General features: G+C 44.9%; 1 protein-coding gene and 1 pseudogene across 2 annotated transcripts; both read right to left on the reverse strand.

Annotated features, from left to right (window-relative positions):
* Positions 1–4787: 4787 nt before the first annotated feature.
* LOC123138568 (crocetin glucosyltransferase, chloroplastic-like) lies at positions 4788–6245 on the reverse strand (annotated as a pseudogene).
* Positions 6246–12541: 6296 nt separating this feature from the next.
* LOC123133077 (protein ENHANCED DISEASE RESISTANCE 2) lies at positions 12542–18562 on the reverse strand. Of its 2 annotated transcripts, none has more exons than XM_044552617.1 (22): positions 17981–18562; positions 17672–17746; positions 17147–17200; positions 17004–17069; positions 16670–16767; positions 16527–16582; positions 16305–16418; positions 16183–16223; positions 15983–16083; positions 15813–15908; positions 15574–15638; positions 15411–15482; positions 15136–15291; positions 14813–15039; positions 14645–14681; positions 14392–14537; positions 14222–14323; positions 14022–14066; positions 13763–13903; positions 13578–13673; positions 13271–13372; positions 12542–13161 (listed from the first exon to the last, which is right to left on the reverse strand). In XM_044552617.1, exons 1-22 carry the CDS (start codon positions 18491–18493, stop codon positions 12952–12954), a joined length of 2613 nt encoding a protein of 870 aa, XP_044408552.1. In that variant the 5' UTR covers positions 18494–18562; the 3' UTR covers positions 12542–12951. The 2 variants fall into 2 exon arrangements, with proteins under 2 accessions (XP_044408552.1, XP_044408550.1); XM_044552615.1 differs by having other exon boundaries at positions 16670–16770.
* Positions 18563–20294: the final 1732 nt, after the last annotated feature.

A 20294-nucleotide genomic window follows, 5' to 3' on the forward strand; every position in this document is an offset into this window, starting at 1 on the left:
CCGCTGGTGGCGGAGGACGTCGCGCTGGCAGGCTTCGCGGCGTCAACCGCGGCCATCGCGCCCTCTGTCACCGCGCCGGCTGCCCCTCCGACTGTCTCCACGGTGTTCTCACCTCAGCCAGTCTCCTCGATGGGATCGCAGCCGCCGCCGCCGTTTCACTTCGGCCATCTCATCACCATCAAGTTGTCGTCGGACAATTACATCTTCTGGCGCGCGCAGGTTCTTCCGCTTCTTGGGAGTCACTACCTGCTTGGCTATGTCGATGGCTCTCTCCCTTGCCCTCCTGCGCTGGTTGACAGCGTGCATGGTCCGGTCTATAATCCGGCTCACCGTGTCTGGACAGGGCAGGATCAGGCGAACCTCTCCTCCATCCAGGGGTCGCTCTCTCCGGCCGTTGCTGGGCTTGTTGTCTTCGCCAAGACGTCCCACGAGGCATGGACTATTCTTGAGCGCTCGTTTGCGGCACAGTCGCAGGCTCGTGTATCTGGGCTCCGTCGCCAACTTGGGGAGTGTCAGAAGCTTGACTCCACCGCCACTGAGTTCTACAACAAAGTCAAGAGTCTCGCCGACACGCTGGCCTCCATTGGACAGCCCCTCACCGACTCCGAGTTCAACTCGTTTATTGTCAATGGTCTTGATGAGGAGTATGACGCCCTAGTCGAGATCATCAATGAGAGGGGCAACTCCACGCCCATGCCAGCACACGAGGTCTTTTCACGCCTCCTGCTTACTGAGCAACGAGTCGAGACGCGCCGATCCAGGGGCAACGACGCCCTCTCGGCAAACGCCGCCACCAAGGGTGGTCGCTCCTCTGCTTCATCCAGGGCTTCTTCGGGGGCAGTCACCACCACCTGCCTCGGCCCCTCCTCCTACTGCGACTCTACCAGGGGCTGGCGGTCCACGTGTGTGCCAGCTTTGTGGTCGCGATGGGCACTGGGCCTCGAAGTGTCACAAGCGCTTCCAGCGGGGTTTTCTTGGTCTTGGCAATGACGGGAAGGATACACGCAACTTTGCTCGTCAGGTCGCCATGGCTGATCGTCCGCCGCCGCAGAAGCCACAGGGACACACTCAGTCCTACTCCATTGATCCCCACTGGTACATGGACTCTGGGGCGACAGAGCACCTGACCAGTGAGATGGGGAAGCTTCACACTCGTGAACCCTACCATGGCTCCGACAAGATCCACACCGCCAATGGAGCAGGTATGCACATCTCTCATATTGGTCAAGCATCACTTCTCACTAGACATGCCAATAGGAGTCTTCAACTTCGCAATGTTCTTCGAGTTCCATCTGTGACACGTAATCTTCTTTCAGTTCCTAAACTCACTCGTGATAATAATGTGCTTTGTGAATTTCATCCTTTTAATCTTTTTATTAAGGATCGGGGCACGAGGGACATTCTTCTTAGTGGGCGGCTCTGCCAAGGTCTCTATCGTCTGGAGCATCCTGGCGTCGCTCGCGTCTTCAGTGGAGTTCGGGTATCTCCGTCACAGTGGCATGCTCGTCTTGGTCACCCGGCCACACCTATTGTCCGGCATGTTTTGCGTCGTCATGAGCTTCCTAGTGTGTCTAGTAATAAAGATGTAGCAGTGTGTGATGCTTGTCAGCAGGGGAAGAGTCATCAACTTCCTTTTTCGGAGTCCAGTCGTGAGGTGAAACATCCTTTAGAACTTGTGTTTTCAGATGTATGGGGTCCTGCTCAGACTTCTGTTAGTGGTCATAATTATTATATCAGTTTTGTTGATGCTTACAGCCGCTTTACCTGGCTTTATCTTATCAAACGTAAATCTGATGTGTTTGACATTTTTGTTCAGTTCCAAAAACATGTTGAACGCCTTCTCAAGCACAAAATTGTTCATGTTCAGTCGGACTGGGGTGGCGAGTATCGCAACATCAACTCCTTCTTTCAGTCGCTTGGGATCACTCACCGTTTAGCATGTCCACATACACATCAGCAGAATGGTTCAGTAGAACGTAAGCATCGTCACATTGTTGAAGCTGGTCTGACTCTTTTGGCCCATGCATCTGTTCCGTTTCGGTTTTGGAGTGATGCTTTCACCACTGCATGTTTTCTCATCAATCGTACTCCCACTCGTGTTTTGAATATGAAGACTCCCATTGAAGTTCTCCTTAATGAACAACCGGACTACACCTTTCTCAAGGTGTTTGGGTGTGCTTGCTGGCCCCATCTCCGTCCATATAACAAGCGTAAGCTCGAGTTTCGTTCCAAGAAGTGTGTTTTTCTTGGTTATAGCTCTCTTCATAAAGGATACAAATGTCTTCATGTTCCCACTAATCGTGTCTACATCTCTCGGGATGTTGTGTTTGATGAGCATGTTTTTCCCTTTGCCAAACTCCCTGTGTCCACTACCGAGCCACATGTCATGCATTCATCCTCTGTTGCTTCTGACCAATTTGATGATGTTGCATATTCTCCTCTATTGTTGCCTAACCATGGTGCAGGCACTGGTCGTGGGGCTCGTTTGGAGATTCTGGAAGCGCCATCTTCTTCTTCCTCGCCATCGCCTTCATCCTCGGCACCTTCTGTTGTGCATGAGGAGCACATGGCGCCCCTGCATGGCCTCGGTTTCCGTGCTCATGCACGGCCGCTCGACGTCCTGGCCCGGTCGCCTCTGGCTTCTGGGCTGCCTTCGCCATCGTCGCGCCCTGCAACCCCGCCGACTGGGCCGGCCTCCTCGGTCCCCGTCTCGCCCAGGGCGTCGGGGCAGTCATCACCAGGGCTGGCCTCGCCTGCTCTCGCCTCGCCAAGGCCGTCTGGGCCGGTGTCACCGGAGCTGGCCTCGCCCACCCTCGGTTCGCCCATGGCCTCTGAGCCCCTGTCGTCGGGCCAGTCTTCGCCATGCAGCCCGGAGTCGTCTGTCCCGAGCTCGCTTGAGGTGATTCCTGCATCTCCGGCGACCGTCACGTCTCCGTCACCTTCGCCTCCGCCGGCTCCTGTTGCTGCTCTACGTCCACATACGCGCAGTCGGAGTGGCATTTTTCAGCCTAAGCAACGTCACGATGGCACAGTTGCTTGGTTAGCGGCGTGCATGTCTGCTGCTCTCGCAGATCCATCCTCTGAGCCACGCACGTATCAAGCTGCTATGCGCATTCCTCATTGGAGAGAGGCCATGGAGCAGGAGTATCAAGCGCTTCTTCGCAATCAGACATGGACTCTTGTTCCTCCACAATCACGGGTAAATGTCATTGATTCCAAATGGGTTTTCAAAGTGAAGAGGCATTCTGATGGGTCCATTGAGCGCTATAAGGCTCGTCTAGTTGCTCGTGGATTTCGACAGCGTTTTGGACTTGACTATGAAGACACCTTCAGTCCAGTGGTCAAGCCTACTACCATCAGACTTCTTCTCTCTCTGGCTGTTACTCGAGGTTGATTTCTTCGTCAGCTTGATGTTCAAAATGCTTTTCTTCATGGTGTCTTGGCGGAGGAGGTTTACATGCGCCAGCCTCCGAGTTTCTCTGATCCGGATCGCACTGATCATCTCTGTCGTCTGTCCAAGGCAATTTATGGTCTGAAGCAGGCTCCTCGTGCTTGGCATGCTCGTCTTGCAATGGCTCTTCGTGCTCATGGTTTTGCATCATCAACTGCTGACTCCTCATTGTTTCTTCTTCAAAGGCCTGAGGTTACTATGTACTTGTTGGTCTATGTAGATGATATCATTTTGGTCAGTTCCTCTCAGTCGGCCGCTACTGCGCTTGTTCGCTCACTTGGTGCTGATTTTGCGGTCAAGAACCTTGGGAAGCTTCATTACTTTCTTGGTGTGGAGGTTACTTCTCGTGCTGCTGGCCTTGTTATGACGCAGAAGAAGTACTCTCTGGATTTGTTGCAGCGAGCTGGGATGCTTAAGTGCAAACCGACGACTACACCCATGTCTACCACTGATAAGCTCAATGCTGTTGATGGTGTGCTTCTTTCTTCTTCTGATGCGACCGAGTACCGGAGTATTGTTGGTGGGCTCCAGTACTTGACGATCACGCGACCAGACATTTCCTATGCTGTTAACCGAGTCTGCCAGTATCTGCAGTCACCCCGTGACACTCATTGGTCTGCTGTTAAGCGGATTTTGCGCTATATTCGTTTCACGGTGGCTCATGGTTTGCATATTCGGCCGTCTGACTCTGGTTGTCTTTCAGCATATTCTGATGCAGACTGGGCTGGCAATCCGGATGACAAGCGATCCACGGGGGGTTATGCTGTCTTCTTTGGCTCTAACCTGATTGCCTGGAGTGCTCGGAAACAGGCTACTGTCTCGCGTAGCAATACTGAGGCTGAGTATAAGGCTGTGGCCAATGCCACATCAGAGATTATCTGGGTACAGTCCTTGCTTCAGGAGTTAAGTATACCCCAATCACAGCCTCCTGTTCTTTGGTGTGATAACATCGGTGCTACATACCTTTCTGCAAATCCGGTATTCCATGCCCGAACGAAACACATTGAAGTTGACTATCACTTTGTGCGTGAACGTGTCTCTCAGAAGCAACTACAGATCAAGTTTATTTCTTCCAAGGATCAACTTGCTGACATCTTCACCAAGCCATTGCCTTTGCCACAGTTTGAGACTTGCTGGCGCAATCTTACCCTTCTAGATTCATTAGAAAGTGGCTAAGATTGAGGGAGAGTGTTAGATTGTATTTACATGTGTATATTGTGACGTTGTATATCACCTCATTATATATATATGTGATAGGCCACCCCTAGAGGGTTGTGCCGGTTCCCCCCAAAGCCTATTGTCTTACAGCATGCAAGGTGGCCTACCAGCCGGCTGGCTAGTTGCCGGCGAGGGCGACCTCCCCAGCAACGAACGCCCTGAGGTTCCTCTCGGACGAGCCGCCCACGGCTGCCGCCCCCCGTGCCTTTCCCTTCCACAGCTCCGCCATGGCGCGCACAACATCCGATGTGACGAAGCTGATGCACCTCCGCAGCTCGCCAGCCTCTAGCACGCCGTCCTTGTCGCTGATCACGGCAGCCCTTACCCCGGTGCCGAGCTGCCGCTCCACGAGCCACGCGTTGGTGCCCTGGTCCGTCCATTGCGGCACTCCGACGACCGGCGCGCCGCACGCAACGCTCTCCAGCGTCGAGTTCCATCCGCAGTGCGTCACGAAGCACCCCACGCCGGGTGCGACAGCACCTTTGCCTGGTCGCACCACTCCCACCACCATGCCACCGCCGGCGCATAGCTTCAGCTCGTCGCCGTCGACCTCGCTGCGGTTGTCCTTTATCAGCACCCACAAGAACTGTCGGCCGCTCTCCGCCATGCCGCGCGCCACCTCAGTGATTTGCCGCTTGCTCATCGTGGACGAGCTCCCGAAGGAGATGTACACCACCGACCCCGCTGCCTGCGCGTCCAGCCACTCCAGGTACCCCTTGCCGTCCATCTTGAACAGGTTGTTGTTGTTGTTGTTGTTGTTGCTGGCCGACGCCGTCGAGGCGTCCAGGAAGGAGAGCACGGGGCCGATGGGGACGACGTGGATGCCGCTCTGGCTCAGCGTCACCACCGCGTCGGGCTCCATGGCGTGGAACGTGTTGGCGAGCACGGTGGGCGTGTCCTCGCGGCCCAGCACGTCGAGCACCTCGCGCATGTCGGGTAGCATGAAGGCGTAGGGGTGGTGGTCGTCGCCGGCGGTGGTGAAGGAGGACGGCAGGTCACGCACGCGCATCGGCGGGAGCCCTCGGACGCGAGTGTCCGCCCACGGGTTGCTCGCCGCCGCGGCGACGGCCTGGTCGAGACTGTCGGTGCCGCGCGAGAGGTGGAAGTAGGCGGCGAGCACGGCGGCCTGCTGGATCCAGTAGAGCACCGCGGGCACGCCGTGCGCGCGCGCGACGTCGGCGGCCCAGGAGACGACCTGCGTGTACACAAGCTGCGTGACGGGGGTGTCGGCATCGCGGAGGCGCGCGAGCACGCTGTCCAGCGTGCGGGGACCCACAGCCTTGAGGCTCAACATGTAGTCCGTGATGTCCCCGTCGAAGCCGGCATCGAAGCCGTCGGAGAAGGGCACGTAGAGGACGCCGGCGCCGTCGACATGGTCCACCGCCGCCGCGTCCGCGTGGTCCGAGAACATCTTGCGGCAGGCGGAGACGGCGGTGGAGACGGTGACACGGGCGCCCGGCGCGGTGCGGAGCAGGCGCAGCGGGAGGTGCCGCGCCGGGTTGATGTGGCCCTACGCCGGGTACGTCACCACGAGAAAGTGCGGCGCCGATGACGCGCGCTCCACAACGGGCGCCATTGCTGCGTGCGTGGGATGTGGAAGTGGAATGTGGAGCTAGCTGGGTTAGGTTGATGTCCGTGTCCCTTTGCTGGGTTAGGTTGCGGCGAGTGAGCGATGTATTACGGCATGGCCGAGATATCTTGCAAGAAAATAAATCATCATATTTAGACCATCGGATCTATCCAGTGATTCAAATATTACTTATTTCGTCCCATAGCAACGTACATGTATTTAGCTAGTACTAGCAAAAAGAGCCCGTGCGATTGCAACGGGAGAGACAAAAAGACACGCCTCTATCACAATAACCATGACTCGAACCCTCGATAGGTCCACATCCTTTATTTCAACATGGCATCTTGTCAGTCTTGACGTTTATCCTTCTTTCCACTCTCGCGGATCGACATGCATGGTTATAGATGTTTTTTTCCGTCTCCGATTTGTTTTTCTAAGGTGTTCGTTTTCAATTTGAATCGGCAACGGCACAAAAGAAACATGGATCGTCCACTACTAAGTAAGTTGCATCCTAAATAGAATTTTTTAATTATTAACATGTGAAACAACATCATATTCAGATTCTACATATTTTTCTAATCAATTTTCATATATAACATGTTAAAAATCCGAGTTAGGTTTAAAAGATAAGAATATTTTTTAAAGAGTTTGAATTTACTCTAATCAGCCTTTAAAAATGGTTAACGGGTAAAAATGACATCATATTCATATTCTACACATTTTTCTAATCAATTTTCATATATAACATGTTAAAACTGGAGTTACGGTTTAAAATATATGAATATTTTAAAAAACATTTAAATCTATAAAAAAACATTATTTTGTAGACGTACGGCAGGTTAATTGACCAAAATATCAGTGGGTTTTCTAAAAAAAGGTGAAAGGTTTTCTATTGTCACTTAAAATAGGACCACAGTTGATTAACCGAAACCTCTGGGAGTTTTCTACAAAAAGTGAAACGTTTAAGTTAAGACTGTGGGTTGATTTCTCAGAAACAGGGATTTTTCTGTAAAATGTGGGACGACGGACCACAAAAAGCAGTCGATGCTTTGTTATCAGGTAAAGAAATATAGCAGCTAACTAGTTTACGCACAGGTGTTTAGCTAATATATGTAGCAGACTAGTTTTTTTTTCTGGAAAAAAACTAGTCTACTACAAGTACTAGTCGGTAACTCTTCTCGAATACGAACCGTACACTTCCCCACTTCGTGGTTAACTTAAATAATCACCATTCTGAACCTGATATCCTCACTTTACAGCTTGAACCCTGATCTTTTCCTGCATTTTCATTAATTTAAGTCACTTCAATGATCTGGTTAGAATACCTACAAGGTATGTATTTACTAAATATGTGAGGAACATTACTTAAACACTTAATAAATACGGGATCAACAATTTTCAGACATGCGACAAACATTTTTTTTCAGAAAACATGATTTCAATACGCACTATAACTTTTCAGATAGACAATGGATATTTTGTTAAAATGTGATTATTAAATTTTAATTTGCAAACGATTTCCAAATATGCTATGTAATGGTTTTCCATCTTATACGACTTTTTTTACTTAGAATTAATGAAATATAAAAAGTAAGAGTATTTTCCCAAAAATATTTTAGAGAAATTTAAAAGTAGATAAAAGAAACAAAAGTGAAAATAAAAAACAAAAATGGAAAGAGAAAAAAAGAAAGAAAAATAACGATGGTTGCATGTCTTCCTCCGTGAGAGCAGGGCCCGTGTGCTTGCATATTTGCATTCCTCGCAGGATGGGCCTAGACCATATATATGCCCCTGGAGCTTACTAGAGACCTTGTCGTCGGCGCCTTCAGCGCCTAGTAGGAGTTCATGCGCCTACATGGTTTCTTCATGGGCTGCATTAGGAAGCCCATTCGATGGTGTAACTTGTTTGGTGTTGCTGTTATGTTCGATCTCTGCTTTGTTCGCTATTTGTGTTGTAATGAACTCAATTGCATCGATCCGAATTCCCTGAATTATGGAAAATGGTTGTGCATTATTGTTTGTTCTTTTTTTCGCCGTTCGAACGAGGTTGTGCACCGCTTTATGTTTTTCTCTTATCTTTTCTCAATGATTTAATACTTTTTATTTTTATTGAAAAATAATTCAAGAGGAAAGATAGTAAAAAGAAGATAAAAATGATTGAAGAACAGAACAATAATCAGGTATTGCTTGGTTCAGAGATAATTTGTAGAAAAAGGAGAAAAAATATGTAGTGTTGAATTCTTGTTTGTCATAAAATCTGAAGAAACATTTTTCAATATCGAAGCCAATGACGAAATGAAAAAAGGATAAAATACATTCAGAAGTCTTGTTGTAATAATATATTAAACAGAACGAGAGAAACTACTACTCCGATCACAATGTGAGTGAACGTTGAATGTGAGTGGACTAAATTTGAGTAAGGTGAAGTAGACTTTTAAAAATAGTAAACTAAATATGGATTTGAGTGAACTTGGAAAGAGAATAAAGTAACTATGAATAAGGTGAACTAAATTTGAAAAAGTGAACTAAATTGAATTAGTGAACTAAATTTGAATTAGCGAATTAAATAAGAAATAAAATGAACTAAATTTGAGAAAAAGTGAGTTTAATTTGAAATTTGGTGTACTATATTTGAAGTTAGTGAACTAAATATGAAAAAGAAAGTGAACTAAATTAGAACGAGGGTGAACATAATGTGAATAAGTAAACTAAATTTGAAAAACTAGCTAAATTTGAATAAAGTGAACTAAGATTGGAATAACTGAATTAAATTATAATAGGTGAAACAAAATTTGAACTGAGAGTGAATAAATTGGAATTTGAGTGAACTAATTTTGGAAAAGAGAGTGAACTAAAGTTGAACTAGAGAAACTATATATGAATAAGACGAACTAATCTTGAATAACTAAATTAAATTTAAAAACTTAACTAAATTTGAAACTGAATGAAATAAATTTGAATGTCAGTGAACTAACTTTTTGAAAAGAGAGTGTACTAAAGTAATTAAGTGAACTAAATTTGAATAAGACGAACTAAAATCGAATAAGAGTGAACTATATTTGAGATTAGTGAACTAAATTTGAAAAGGAGGGTGAACTGAATTTGAAAAATAAGTGATCTAAGTTTGAATGGGAGTGAACTAAAACTGAAAAGTGAGTGCGCTAAATGTGAATAAGTGAACTAAATTTGAACGAATTAACTAGATTTGAATAAAGCAAACTAAATTTCAAAAGGTGAATTAGTCTAAATAAATGAACAAAATATGAAAAGAGAGTGAACTAAATCTAGTGAACTAATCTTGAAAAAGAGAGCGAACTAAACATTAATTTGAGTGAACTAATTTTGAAAGAGAGAGTGAACTAAATTTGAACAAATGAACTAGATTTGAACAAAGCAAATTATATTTCAATAAGTGAATTAAATTTAAATAGGTGAATACAATTTGAAAAGAGAGTGAGCTAAACCTAGTGAACTAATTTTGAAAAAGGGAGTGACTAAATATGAAAAAGAGAGTGAACTAAATTTGAATTTGAGTGAACTAATTTTGAGAAATAGAGTGAACTAAAATTGAATTTGAGTGAACTAAAATTTTAACAAGGGAACTAGATTTGAATACATGAGTTAAATCTGAATATCTGGACTAAATCTAAAAAAAGGGTGCACTAAGTTTGAATTTGAATGAACTAATTTGGAAAAAGGCAAATAACAAATTTTGAAAAGGGAGTGATTTAAAATTCGAAGAAGTGAACTATGTTTGAAGAGGTGAACTAAATTCAATAAGTGAATTGAATTTTGAAAATGGAACTAAATTTGAAACTGAGTGAAATACATTTGAATTTAGTGCACTAAATTAAATTTGAATTTAGTGAACTAAATTTGAGTGATAGAATTTTTAAAAAGAGAGTAAACTAAATTTGAACAAGGTGAATTAATTTAGCATAAGAGTGAAATAAATTTGAACAAGCGAGCTAAAGTTGAATAAGGTGATTTAATTTTAATATGAATTAATTAAATTTGAATGTAATCTACCTAAAAATTGAATAAGTAGATTTACATTTGAGTGAAAATAGAAGTGAGCTAGTTTTAAAAGAAATGATCTAAATTTGAATTTGAGGAACCAAAATTTAATAAGGTGAACTAATTTTGAATTCGAGTGAAGTAATCATATAGCAAAAAGAGAGTAACGAAATTAGAATTTAGTGAACTAGACTTTAATGGGGTGAACTAAATTTGAATAGAAGAACTAAATTTCAACAAGTGACCTACCGCCCTCCCGTCGATGGAGAGGCGGAGGTCCTCCTCCTTGGAAAACATGTGGAACGCCCTCGCCCCCGGAGTTTGCATGTCCTTCCTGTAAATGAACAAGGAGATGATCTCCTACACCCGCTCCATCTTTAGCTTGTCCTGCTCACGATCTTGAGCATCCTGGCTTCGAGTTGCAGCTTCCGATGCACTATCAAACCCTAGAAGCGCTCTCGATTTGGGGCAGGGGAGGGGGAATTCGAGCCATCAAGGAGCAAGGGGGTGGCAAATGAAGCCTGGATCACACAACCCGCATTAATACCTCGCCGGCCATGGCTCTCTTCCTCGAACCTCTGACGTGTCGTACCACCCCTACAACCGCACAACCAGCGCAACGTGAGAGGGAAAAAATATGTACACTATCTCCTACTATCTCACCTTCTCGCTCCGCCTGATCGTGGACACGGATGCCCCGGCCGTCGAGGAGCACCAATTGTCGTGTTCTAGTCCAACGGACTAGGGTGCCTCACCGGTAAACACGCATTGCCAACGTGCAGATGTCGGAGACCAAGTGTACTGCCCACCACTGATCGCGTGGAGGCGATGCAGACTCGGTCGTCGCGCTCCCTTAGAGGCTGCATATACCGAGTACTCCGTTGAGGAGGATTTTTTTAGTGGAACTAGTTGATACTTTATTGAAAGTTCACCTCTGAGCTAATATGTGAGTTTTGAGTTGCAGTAGGTAGAGCAGGTTATGTGCCATGATTTGTAGTCGATTACGAGAAGTTCAGAAATCCAATTCGATTCCCGGGTGTGTGTGCTCCTGTGCATGGAAAATGATTTTTTAAATGTCAAAAAAATACGAGCAAATTTTTTATGTGTTCGTAGTCACATCAAAATGCTACCTGCAAAATTTTAGGTAAAAAGGTTAGGCATTTTGTCTTGCAAAAAAAACATATTCAACACCAAATGTTACACCCAAATTTGTTTTTTCACCAAGGAAACACTGGTACTCCATTTCGCATGAAAATTATCAAGCACGCTTGCGACACTAGCAAAAACGCCTACAAGAACACATAGAAAAAACCAAAAGAAAAGCTTTTAAACCCGATAGAGAAACACAGGAAAACTAGGGAATACCTTCTCAAAACCTAGAAAACTGGTGTGTGTAAGTGTGTTGCTCTCAACCAGCAACAAACACTCTTATAGACGGGACCCATAGCGACCCATAGCCCTCGACACATCAGAAGGCTTCAAACAAGGGAGCTTAGTATCTTAATAGATAGATTCCATCTGCCAAGAAAGAGTAGAAATGTGTTTCTTAAAAAAAATACCCCTTTAAACATGCACCGTTCATCTCATAATATAGACGTGTTTTGATTTGTTAAGACAAGGGTTTTACCAAGAGTCATTGTATTAATATGCAATTTATGTGACATAAAAGTTAATTGGTTTGATTCATATCTGAAGGCACTTGCTTATGATTATTATTTTGTATCATGCGGACCACAAAATTTAATGGATCAAGGCTTGTCTGAACAAAATTCAAGATAATGGATCAAAGGCTCTATTTTCTAAAATTGCTGGGATAGGGAGCTGGAAACAAAACATTAAATTTTGTGACATAAGTTTTCAAAAAAATGTGACATAAGATTTCAAAAAAAATACGAGAGCCAGAAACCGTGGAATGGAAATGTTTGCATATACTCTTGAATCCAGTTGGATTTGGAAACTACATAAACTAAGATTGCACGAATCAAATGGTGCATGAATTAAAACCCTGTGCGATTCCTTCAAATCGAAGAAGCCGTGGGCCTACCAAAACCACACGAATGAAATGCCCTACGCATTAAAATCCTAGTTAAAGCCCTTGAGTCAAAGTAATAAAATCCTAGGTATTTACATTTACTATTTCCATAATCGTAATATTCATGCTTGTGATAGACTCATAGTGGTATCATAGGGCTCGACAGTCTAGCCTAGAGATTATGATGGCTACCCCAGTCCAGTTTATAAGCCATAGCAAATGGACATGGACATTAAATTGTTAACTAAGCTCAGAAAACGAACAAAATGGTTCCTTTGCTTCGAAACAGAGTAATGTTTACATATATATGATATACTCTGCAGTCTGTAGTATGTAACAGTTTAACCTGAATGTCACCTATTGGATCATACATATATTAACAAATATATACCTTGTAAAAGTGTAAGGAAGCGGAGCGCGTATATCAATCTGGATTCTGCGCGCGCGTAATTTACATCCAAGTGCTTCCAGACACCGAAAATGAAGTTGAAAAGAAAAAATGAATTGTAACGAATAAAAGAATGAACAAAATCAACACTGCATCAGGTTCTGAACTCAAGACCGGGCTGCGAGTTGGTGCAGTGCTCGAGTGACTAATGGAAGAGGAAAGAAGAAACAAAAAAGAATCAACAAATTAATCTTCACGCACGCACGCCGACGGAATCAGTTGGTTTTCTTGGACGAATCGTCCTCCGAGGAAGTCGCGTTGTTGTTGTTAGTGTTGTTGTTGGTGGTGGTGTTGTCGTCGTTGTTGCTATCTTTACTGTCGCTGTTGGTATTATCAAGGTCAGGAACTATTGCTGCCGCTGGTTCGACGTGAGCCAGCCGAGCAGCGCCGATCACCTGCTCCGGGAGCTCCTCGTACGTGTTCGCCTGTATCCGGCAAAGTACGATGTGCATATTGAATTATTGATAAGATAAGACTAGATTTTCTTTTTCTTCAATATAAACATGCTTTAAAATTGGCATTTGGGGTTCCTACCTGTATTAGGAAGGCCATGTCAACTACCAATGTTGTGACAACACCAAACACCAGCCCCAGAACCCCATTGGCTACCGCAGAAGAACCGATGTCAACATCCACCTGCAGAAACAACCTATCCGTCAAGATGCATTGTCTCGCCAAAAATGAGAAGAAGAAAAAAACAATAATGATGATGAACTTCTGTCGTAGTTAAATGTTCCGAACCCAAAACTATACTGGTCATTCTAATGCCATGATCACAATATGGAAAAAGCTATCGGCGGGCCATCATTTGGAAGATTTCACGTAATAAACAATGACTTACTTCCAAGTACCCCGGGGCACGTATGTAGCTGCAGTCGACGGCCTTTCCCAGCAAACAAGGGGTGCTTCCAACACTTTGCCGCACTATCCAAGAACCCTGAAGATTTTTTTTTGTTGAGTCAGAGTGAAGATGAAGAATACAGCAAACTAGTTGCAGACTACAAGATTTTTGTGAGAAACACAGACCTTCGGAACGGCCGGTATAAGCTTCAGTCTACTATTGCGGAATTCATCATCACCGTCGAAGAAACGTTGCAGCAACGATCCCTTTTTCATGGTATTTGTGACGAAATACATCACTATGCTGTAATGGGTCGATCCAGGAATCTGCAATAGGATATTGATGACTTCACCAAAAATGCTTCCTTTGGAAAAGAAGTTTGACAGAAGTCTACAAACACATGAATAATATGTTACAAAGAAATCTATTAAGAATGTCACTCACTTGTATGTTGGCAACAAATGTGTGCATCCCTTTCTCAGCAGCAAGCTACAAAACCGGTAGCAGCGGAAAATGAAAGTATGAACAAGGATGCAATTTCATTCTCTTATATTACTACTTCAGAGAGAAACAAGCATCAATTCAAAAGTGGTCCTGCTCAGAAATTTAACTGAAGAAAATTTCTGATAAATTTTCATGTTTACCTGAGCAACACAGCCTTTCTGCCTGCCAACATTGTCCATACGCTTGGTGTCCTTAAACCAGTCGATCGCCGCGAGCTCCATGAGGTAACTTGCTGCAGGTATCTGTAACTTCAATGTGAGTGTGTTGAAGTTCTTCATAATTAGCTAAGAATAAAATGGAAGATTTAGACCTTCGATTTATCAGTGGGGAAGTTCTTGCTGCGAACTTTAAAGAGGGTGCTATCAGGTACTGTCCAACAGTTGCGGGTTTTCTCATCCGGATCACGATGAAGGACGCCCGAAAAGCACGATAAATCAATCTTTTCTGGAGGTTCTTCTGCCACGGCAAAGCTATCACCGTTAGAGCAAAAAAGATCATCTGCCATAGGAACTTGACAGCACACATGATAATGCAAGCACGCAGATAGGAAGCGGTAATCAAACCTGGCTTAGCGTCGTTGTCAGATTTGTTGGAGTCATCCTGTACATTAATTTTCCAAAATGTTTATTATGAAGTGTGAAAAAACTGTTGAAACGGTTGTTCATAGTGTGGTTTAAGATATACTCAATTGGAAAAGAAAAAAACTATCAGTGTGGTCTAGGATATGTAACCTCTATGTTAGCTTCAGGAACTTGGTAGTCATCGTCCTCATCGGATTCTTCCTCGATGATTGACATGTTTCTACCATCTTTTTGGTCTTTATCTAATGGTTTAATCTTGTCGATTGCACGAGGCTGCGGGTTTTTCTGATCTGCCGATGGATCGAACATTTTCTCCATCACAGGAATCCTTGGAGCTATATGGCATTCATCTGTCTGTGAGAAGTACTCGCGCAGGCCTGGCAGTAAGTGTAAATTAAAGCCGTAAGCACCAGAACGAATTGGTGAACCATATATGCTCTCCAATAATAAGGGAAAAACCACGCATGCAGTACCGGCAACACAGTTCTGTATTTGCAGCAAAGTATGGTACTGAAAGGAAGCGGAGTAGTTGAGGAACCATCCTTTCAGATCAATCTGCATAAGGTGTTGGACCTGGGTACGGGGCCGTCCGTTGCGACACTTGAGAGGAGTAATCTTGAACCCACCACCTGAACTAGTATGAAGTTCAGAAAAGGGAAAAAATTGAACCCAAGTTAATTTTGTTTATTTGAAGAGTCTCATCCTCTCAGGTAAATGAAGGATGGCCGATGGTCGGAAAGAGACTTACTTTCGATGAAAGCCCTCACATACCCTCTTTGCCGGCCACAGTTAGGATGGTCGACAGATCGAAACAGAACAACTGCATATATGTAACAACAAACATACACTGTAAATGAGAAGACACTACAGGCAGGAAATGTGACAGCTATATGGAAAATTCAAGAATGTACCATAGCTTCCATCATCATTCCGCCGCCAGTAGCGGACATAACAAAGATCCCTGGGCCAAACTAGCCTGCATGTTATTTAGGATGGAAAGAATATAAGCTAGAATCTGACAGACAATTCAAAATGCTACCAGTATTAATGACACATCCAGATAAGAGATAGAAAATACTATATGTTTGTGACATGCAAAAATGCATTTTATAGATGGTAAAAACATGTTAACATGTGAGGGTGTGGTTACATTGGACACCAGTGCAGCTGCAACTTGTGATAGATTATTGCAGTGTGGCCATCCACCTCTTCAACTAAACTTCCGTAGCGAAAGCTACAGTCCCACCTATAGTGGAGAACAAACATCGGCATCGGCGTCAGCAGTTCGAACAGCAGAGACTTAAAACGCCAAACTCTTACTCATATCTTGTCACGTCCATGCTCATCACTAGACCAAAAATAGCTTCACATGTTGCTTCCACTACCCCGACAGCCCTCATAGCACGGCTACAGCTTCTTGCCTACACAGCGCACAGAAGTACAAGTCGGTGTCAGATGCCGAATTTCAGGCACTGTTCAGTAGTAACCCTCCAGCAGTTAAGATTGCTGCCAAGACATACAAGGTAATCGACTTCAAGAAGTTCTTCGAAGATGCGAAGTCCTGCCAATGACAACACCAAGTTACAGTTAATCCTCCGCAAACAAAGGGTTCATGACATAAGGAGGAGGAACCTAGACTTGCCATTTTGGCATCGAAGTAGCCGCCAATTCTTCTTGGAAGAAAATTGACTCGGCTCATTCTGATTTGACCCAATATCAGGCTCATTGGTCCAGTCGCGTATCGATTCGGGGGGACCTGGCACCACCGGAAAGACGCCTTGAATTTCCGTAGCATGAAAAGGTGAAAAATGCAACATGCAGACCAGTACTCTGCTTCACTCAGGTAGTCAATGTAACTTCGTACCATTCCCTATAGTCGTCCTACGAGTCAAAATGGGCCGCTCCTCTTCTTCTTCAGCTCTACATTTGTTTTGTAATTATTAAATTTCTGTCTAATTCGTGAATGGTTTATGTATAAGAGAATATAAGACATGGAACATCGCATACGCGCTGTCATGATCTGAGAATGCAAACTGCCCTCCAAGTTCCGTATCGAAGTCCATCGAAGCAAAGGCCTTACGGTTTTTGTCTGCCATAGAGTCTTGCTGCTGCAAGAATGTGGAGATGTGATGATCGACAAAAACAAACGGAGCGTATATATATATATATATATATATATATATATATCATTACTATTAAAGAAAATGACTAAGAAATTTATTGTACATCAATACTTCCTACTGCTTAATTGTCAAATAATGTGATTATTGAACATCTCTTAGATATGTTATTTAATTGTGTTACTTATGTAGAATTCCACTCAAACAAAGCCTTACTGAACCTGATCGATTATCTGCTCTATCTTCTTTTTCCAAGCCAGTGCGTCTTCAATGTCATACGCACCCATCTGAGAATTAAGTTTTAGTTACAGCATAGAACAGAGACCAAGTGACAGTGTTGAAGGGCTCTCAGCTTAGAACAAACCGTGATTTGGTGCTCCTTTTCTTTCTTGTTATAAACGCAAAGGACATAAATCATCTGAAAAGAAAAATCAGCAAGAGAAAAAATCATTTCCCCAATTATACAGGCAATGAAAAATGTCAGTGTGTTAAGTTAATTGGTGATTGCTGCATCGTGCATGCACAAGAGCAGAAATGAATGGAGGTGTTTTTTTTTCTGAATAAAATCAACATAATGGTGTGCATGGAAGATTTAGCTATTTCACACTGTCAGAATCATAGGGTACCTAATAATTCAAGACTTATGCATTACTGAAATGAGGACAATTCTGGATCAATCTACATATAAATAGAGGAAACTATTTTTGTGTATAAAAAAGAGAAATTACAACATCTATAAGTTTCTTGCAGCAGCATGCATGCAGTAACATATACAGTTCGACGCCATAATCGAGATCATTCAACGACCAATATTCAGAAATCGAGTAGATAGAGAAGTAACAGTGAGCAAACTCCCGTTATGAGGAAAGGGAATGGTAATTAAACTTGCCTGCCCGTGATGTGTTTTCAGTCCTCTATCCTCCACCCTGCAATTCCCGTCGATTAGAAGTGACTTTAGCGGCACCTGCATATGCACAAATTTCTTAATAACATTTATCTTGGAATCGTTAGGATGAAATAGTCCCATCAGGATATCAGAATTAAATGAATGCAGATAACTAACGATCAACACACAAAATTGATGATGAGGCGCACCAATTTGATGTCGATCAAACAAGACAAAAATCCCCCAGAAACAGACACAAAAATTGATGATGGATTTCAATTCAAACTTTGATCGATGATGAGGCGTGCGCACCATGCTGTCCTTGGGCTTCTTCTTGTAGTATGCGAGCAGCTTGGACTCGAGCACGAAGTATCTGGTGTGGAAGAAGGACCGGCCGATCTTGCGCCGGCCGTAGCGCACCATCCAGCCCTCGTGGTGGACGGCCGCGGCGGCGGCCTCCCTGACGGCGGCCAGGGCGGACGTCTTGGCCTGCATCTCCTTGGCGCCGGGGGACGGGTCGCGCGGCGTGGCGAAGGTGTTGGCTTTGGTGAGGTCGGCGGCCTTGGCGGTGGCGGAGGACGGGCCCGCCGGCTCCCGCCTGGAGGCCGAGGAGCTGAGCATGGTGGTGCGCACGTAGCGCGCGGCGCGGCTCCATGAGGGGTCGGAGGTGGGGGCGGGCGTGGCGGGCGCGGGCGGCGCCTCCTCGGCGTCGGCGGCGGGCGTCGGCCGGCTCATTGCTGCTGCGGCTGCCTGCTGGGGCTGCGTTCCATCCGCCGCCGCGCGCTCGTGGGGGTGGAACGGGTGGATGGAGAGGTGGGAGCGCATGCGGGCGGGCGAGCTCGGCGAGGGAGGAATGGGGATGGTGATGGAGACGGAGGGGGTGGCTGGGCGGGAGAGCCGCGGCCGGGTTGTGGTTGTGGCGGTGGAGGGGAGAGAGAGGGCGACAAGAAGAGAGGAGAGGAGGGACAAGTGGACCTTGGCTGCTTCTTTTTTTATACTCCCTTCCTTCCTCCCTCCCTCCCATGCATTCCCCTTCTTTTCTCTCTCATCGTCTCGAGTGTCTGTGCCGAATAGTGTTGCCGAATGTGAAATTCGAATTTGACGTCGATGTACGAGTAACTCAAAATTTGCCGGATGCCCCTTCCGGACGCATTTTTTCGATAAAGGACTTTTCATTGAATAGATATATCGAGATGATACAATCGTATTGAAAGAAAGCCCGGCCTCTACATAGCTAGATGCACACAGCCACAAAGTTCAGAGCACTCTAAATTGAAATAATTCGATACAAAGCCAAGCAATAAATCATGTTCAGCCTAGGAAGCGGTATACCCTATCCGTAAATCACACCGCAATCCATGTGGGTAGAAAACCTCCCTCGCCGTACGCTCCAGCCGTGTAGACGCCATCATAAAAAGGTCTCTGTCCTTCGGCTTCTGCAGGATAGACCACGTACGGAGCCATCGTGTACAAACATGGATAACCTGCATAGGAGATGAGCCACATTTATCGTTAAAAACCACATCATTCCTGGTAAGCCACATTGCCCAGCATAAGGCCGCCGCTCCCACAAGAATATGTGCAGAAAATTATTTATCAATACCCGCAACCAGCTGCCGAATATATTCCGTGCACTAAGTGGTGGGTATAAATTCGAAGCTGCTTGGACCATGGCCCAAACTGTCCGGGCAAACTTACACTCGAAAAATAAGTGTTTAATAGTCTCGTCATGTTGGCAAAAGACATATGTCTTGGACCCATGCCAATTTCGTCGTGCCAGGTTATCTCTGGTTAGGATGACTCCTTTGTTTAGAAACCAGAGGAAAATCCTCACTCTTAGAGGAATTTTTAGCTTCCACAATTTCCTATTATCAACTGGAACATCCCAATGAACCATTGCATCATACATGGATTTGATCGAGAATTTGCCATTCTGATGCAAGTTCCATCGCAAAGTGTCCGGCTCATCTGACAGTTGAATGTCCTCCAGGCGAGTAAGTAATTCATTCCATGCTGCCAGACGAGTGCCGAAAAGATCCCTACGAAAAGAAATATCGGGGTTTCTTGTCCGAAGACTTGTTTGATCATGACGAATTTATGTCTAACAATCTGGTACAAGCTCGGATATTGCACCATTAGTGAGTTGTTCCCTAACCAGGTATCCTCCCAGAAACGAACCTGAGAACCATCCCTAACCAAGAATGTCCCAAATTGGAAGAAGAATTCCTTGTCCTTCATGACACCACTCCAAAAATGTGAATCCCCAGGTTTCCAATGAATTTGAGAAATGGCATTGGATCCCACATACTTGTTGCGAATGATTTCCTGCCATACTCCATTCTCAGTGAGTAATTTATAAACCCACTTGCTGAGAAGAGCTATGTTTTTAATCTCAAGATCTTGGATACCCAGACCCCCCTGACTTTTAGGTCTGCATAATACGCTCCACCTAGCAAGTCGATATTTTTTGGTTTCGTTATCAGACTGCCAAAAAAATCTGGATCTAAAATAATCTAGCCGTTGTAGAACCCCTTTCGGCAGGTGGAAGAATGACAACATATATAAAACCATGTTGCTTAAGATGGAATTGATCAAGATCAGTCGGCCTCCATAAGACAAGAATTTG

The sequence above is a fragment of the Triticum aestivum genome, chromosome 6B (assembly GCF_018294505.1).
Source record: "Triticum aestivum cultivar Chinese Spring chromosome 6B, IWGSC CS RefSeq v2.1, whole genome shotgun sequence".
NCBI lineage: Eukaryota > Viridiplantae > Streptophyta > Magnoliopsida > Poales > Poaceae > Triticum > Triticum aestivum.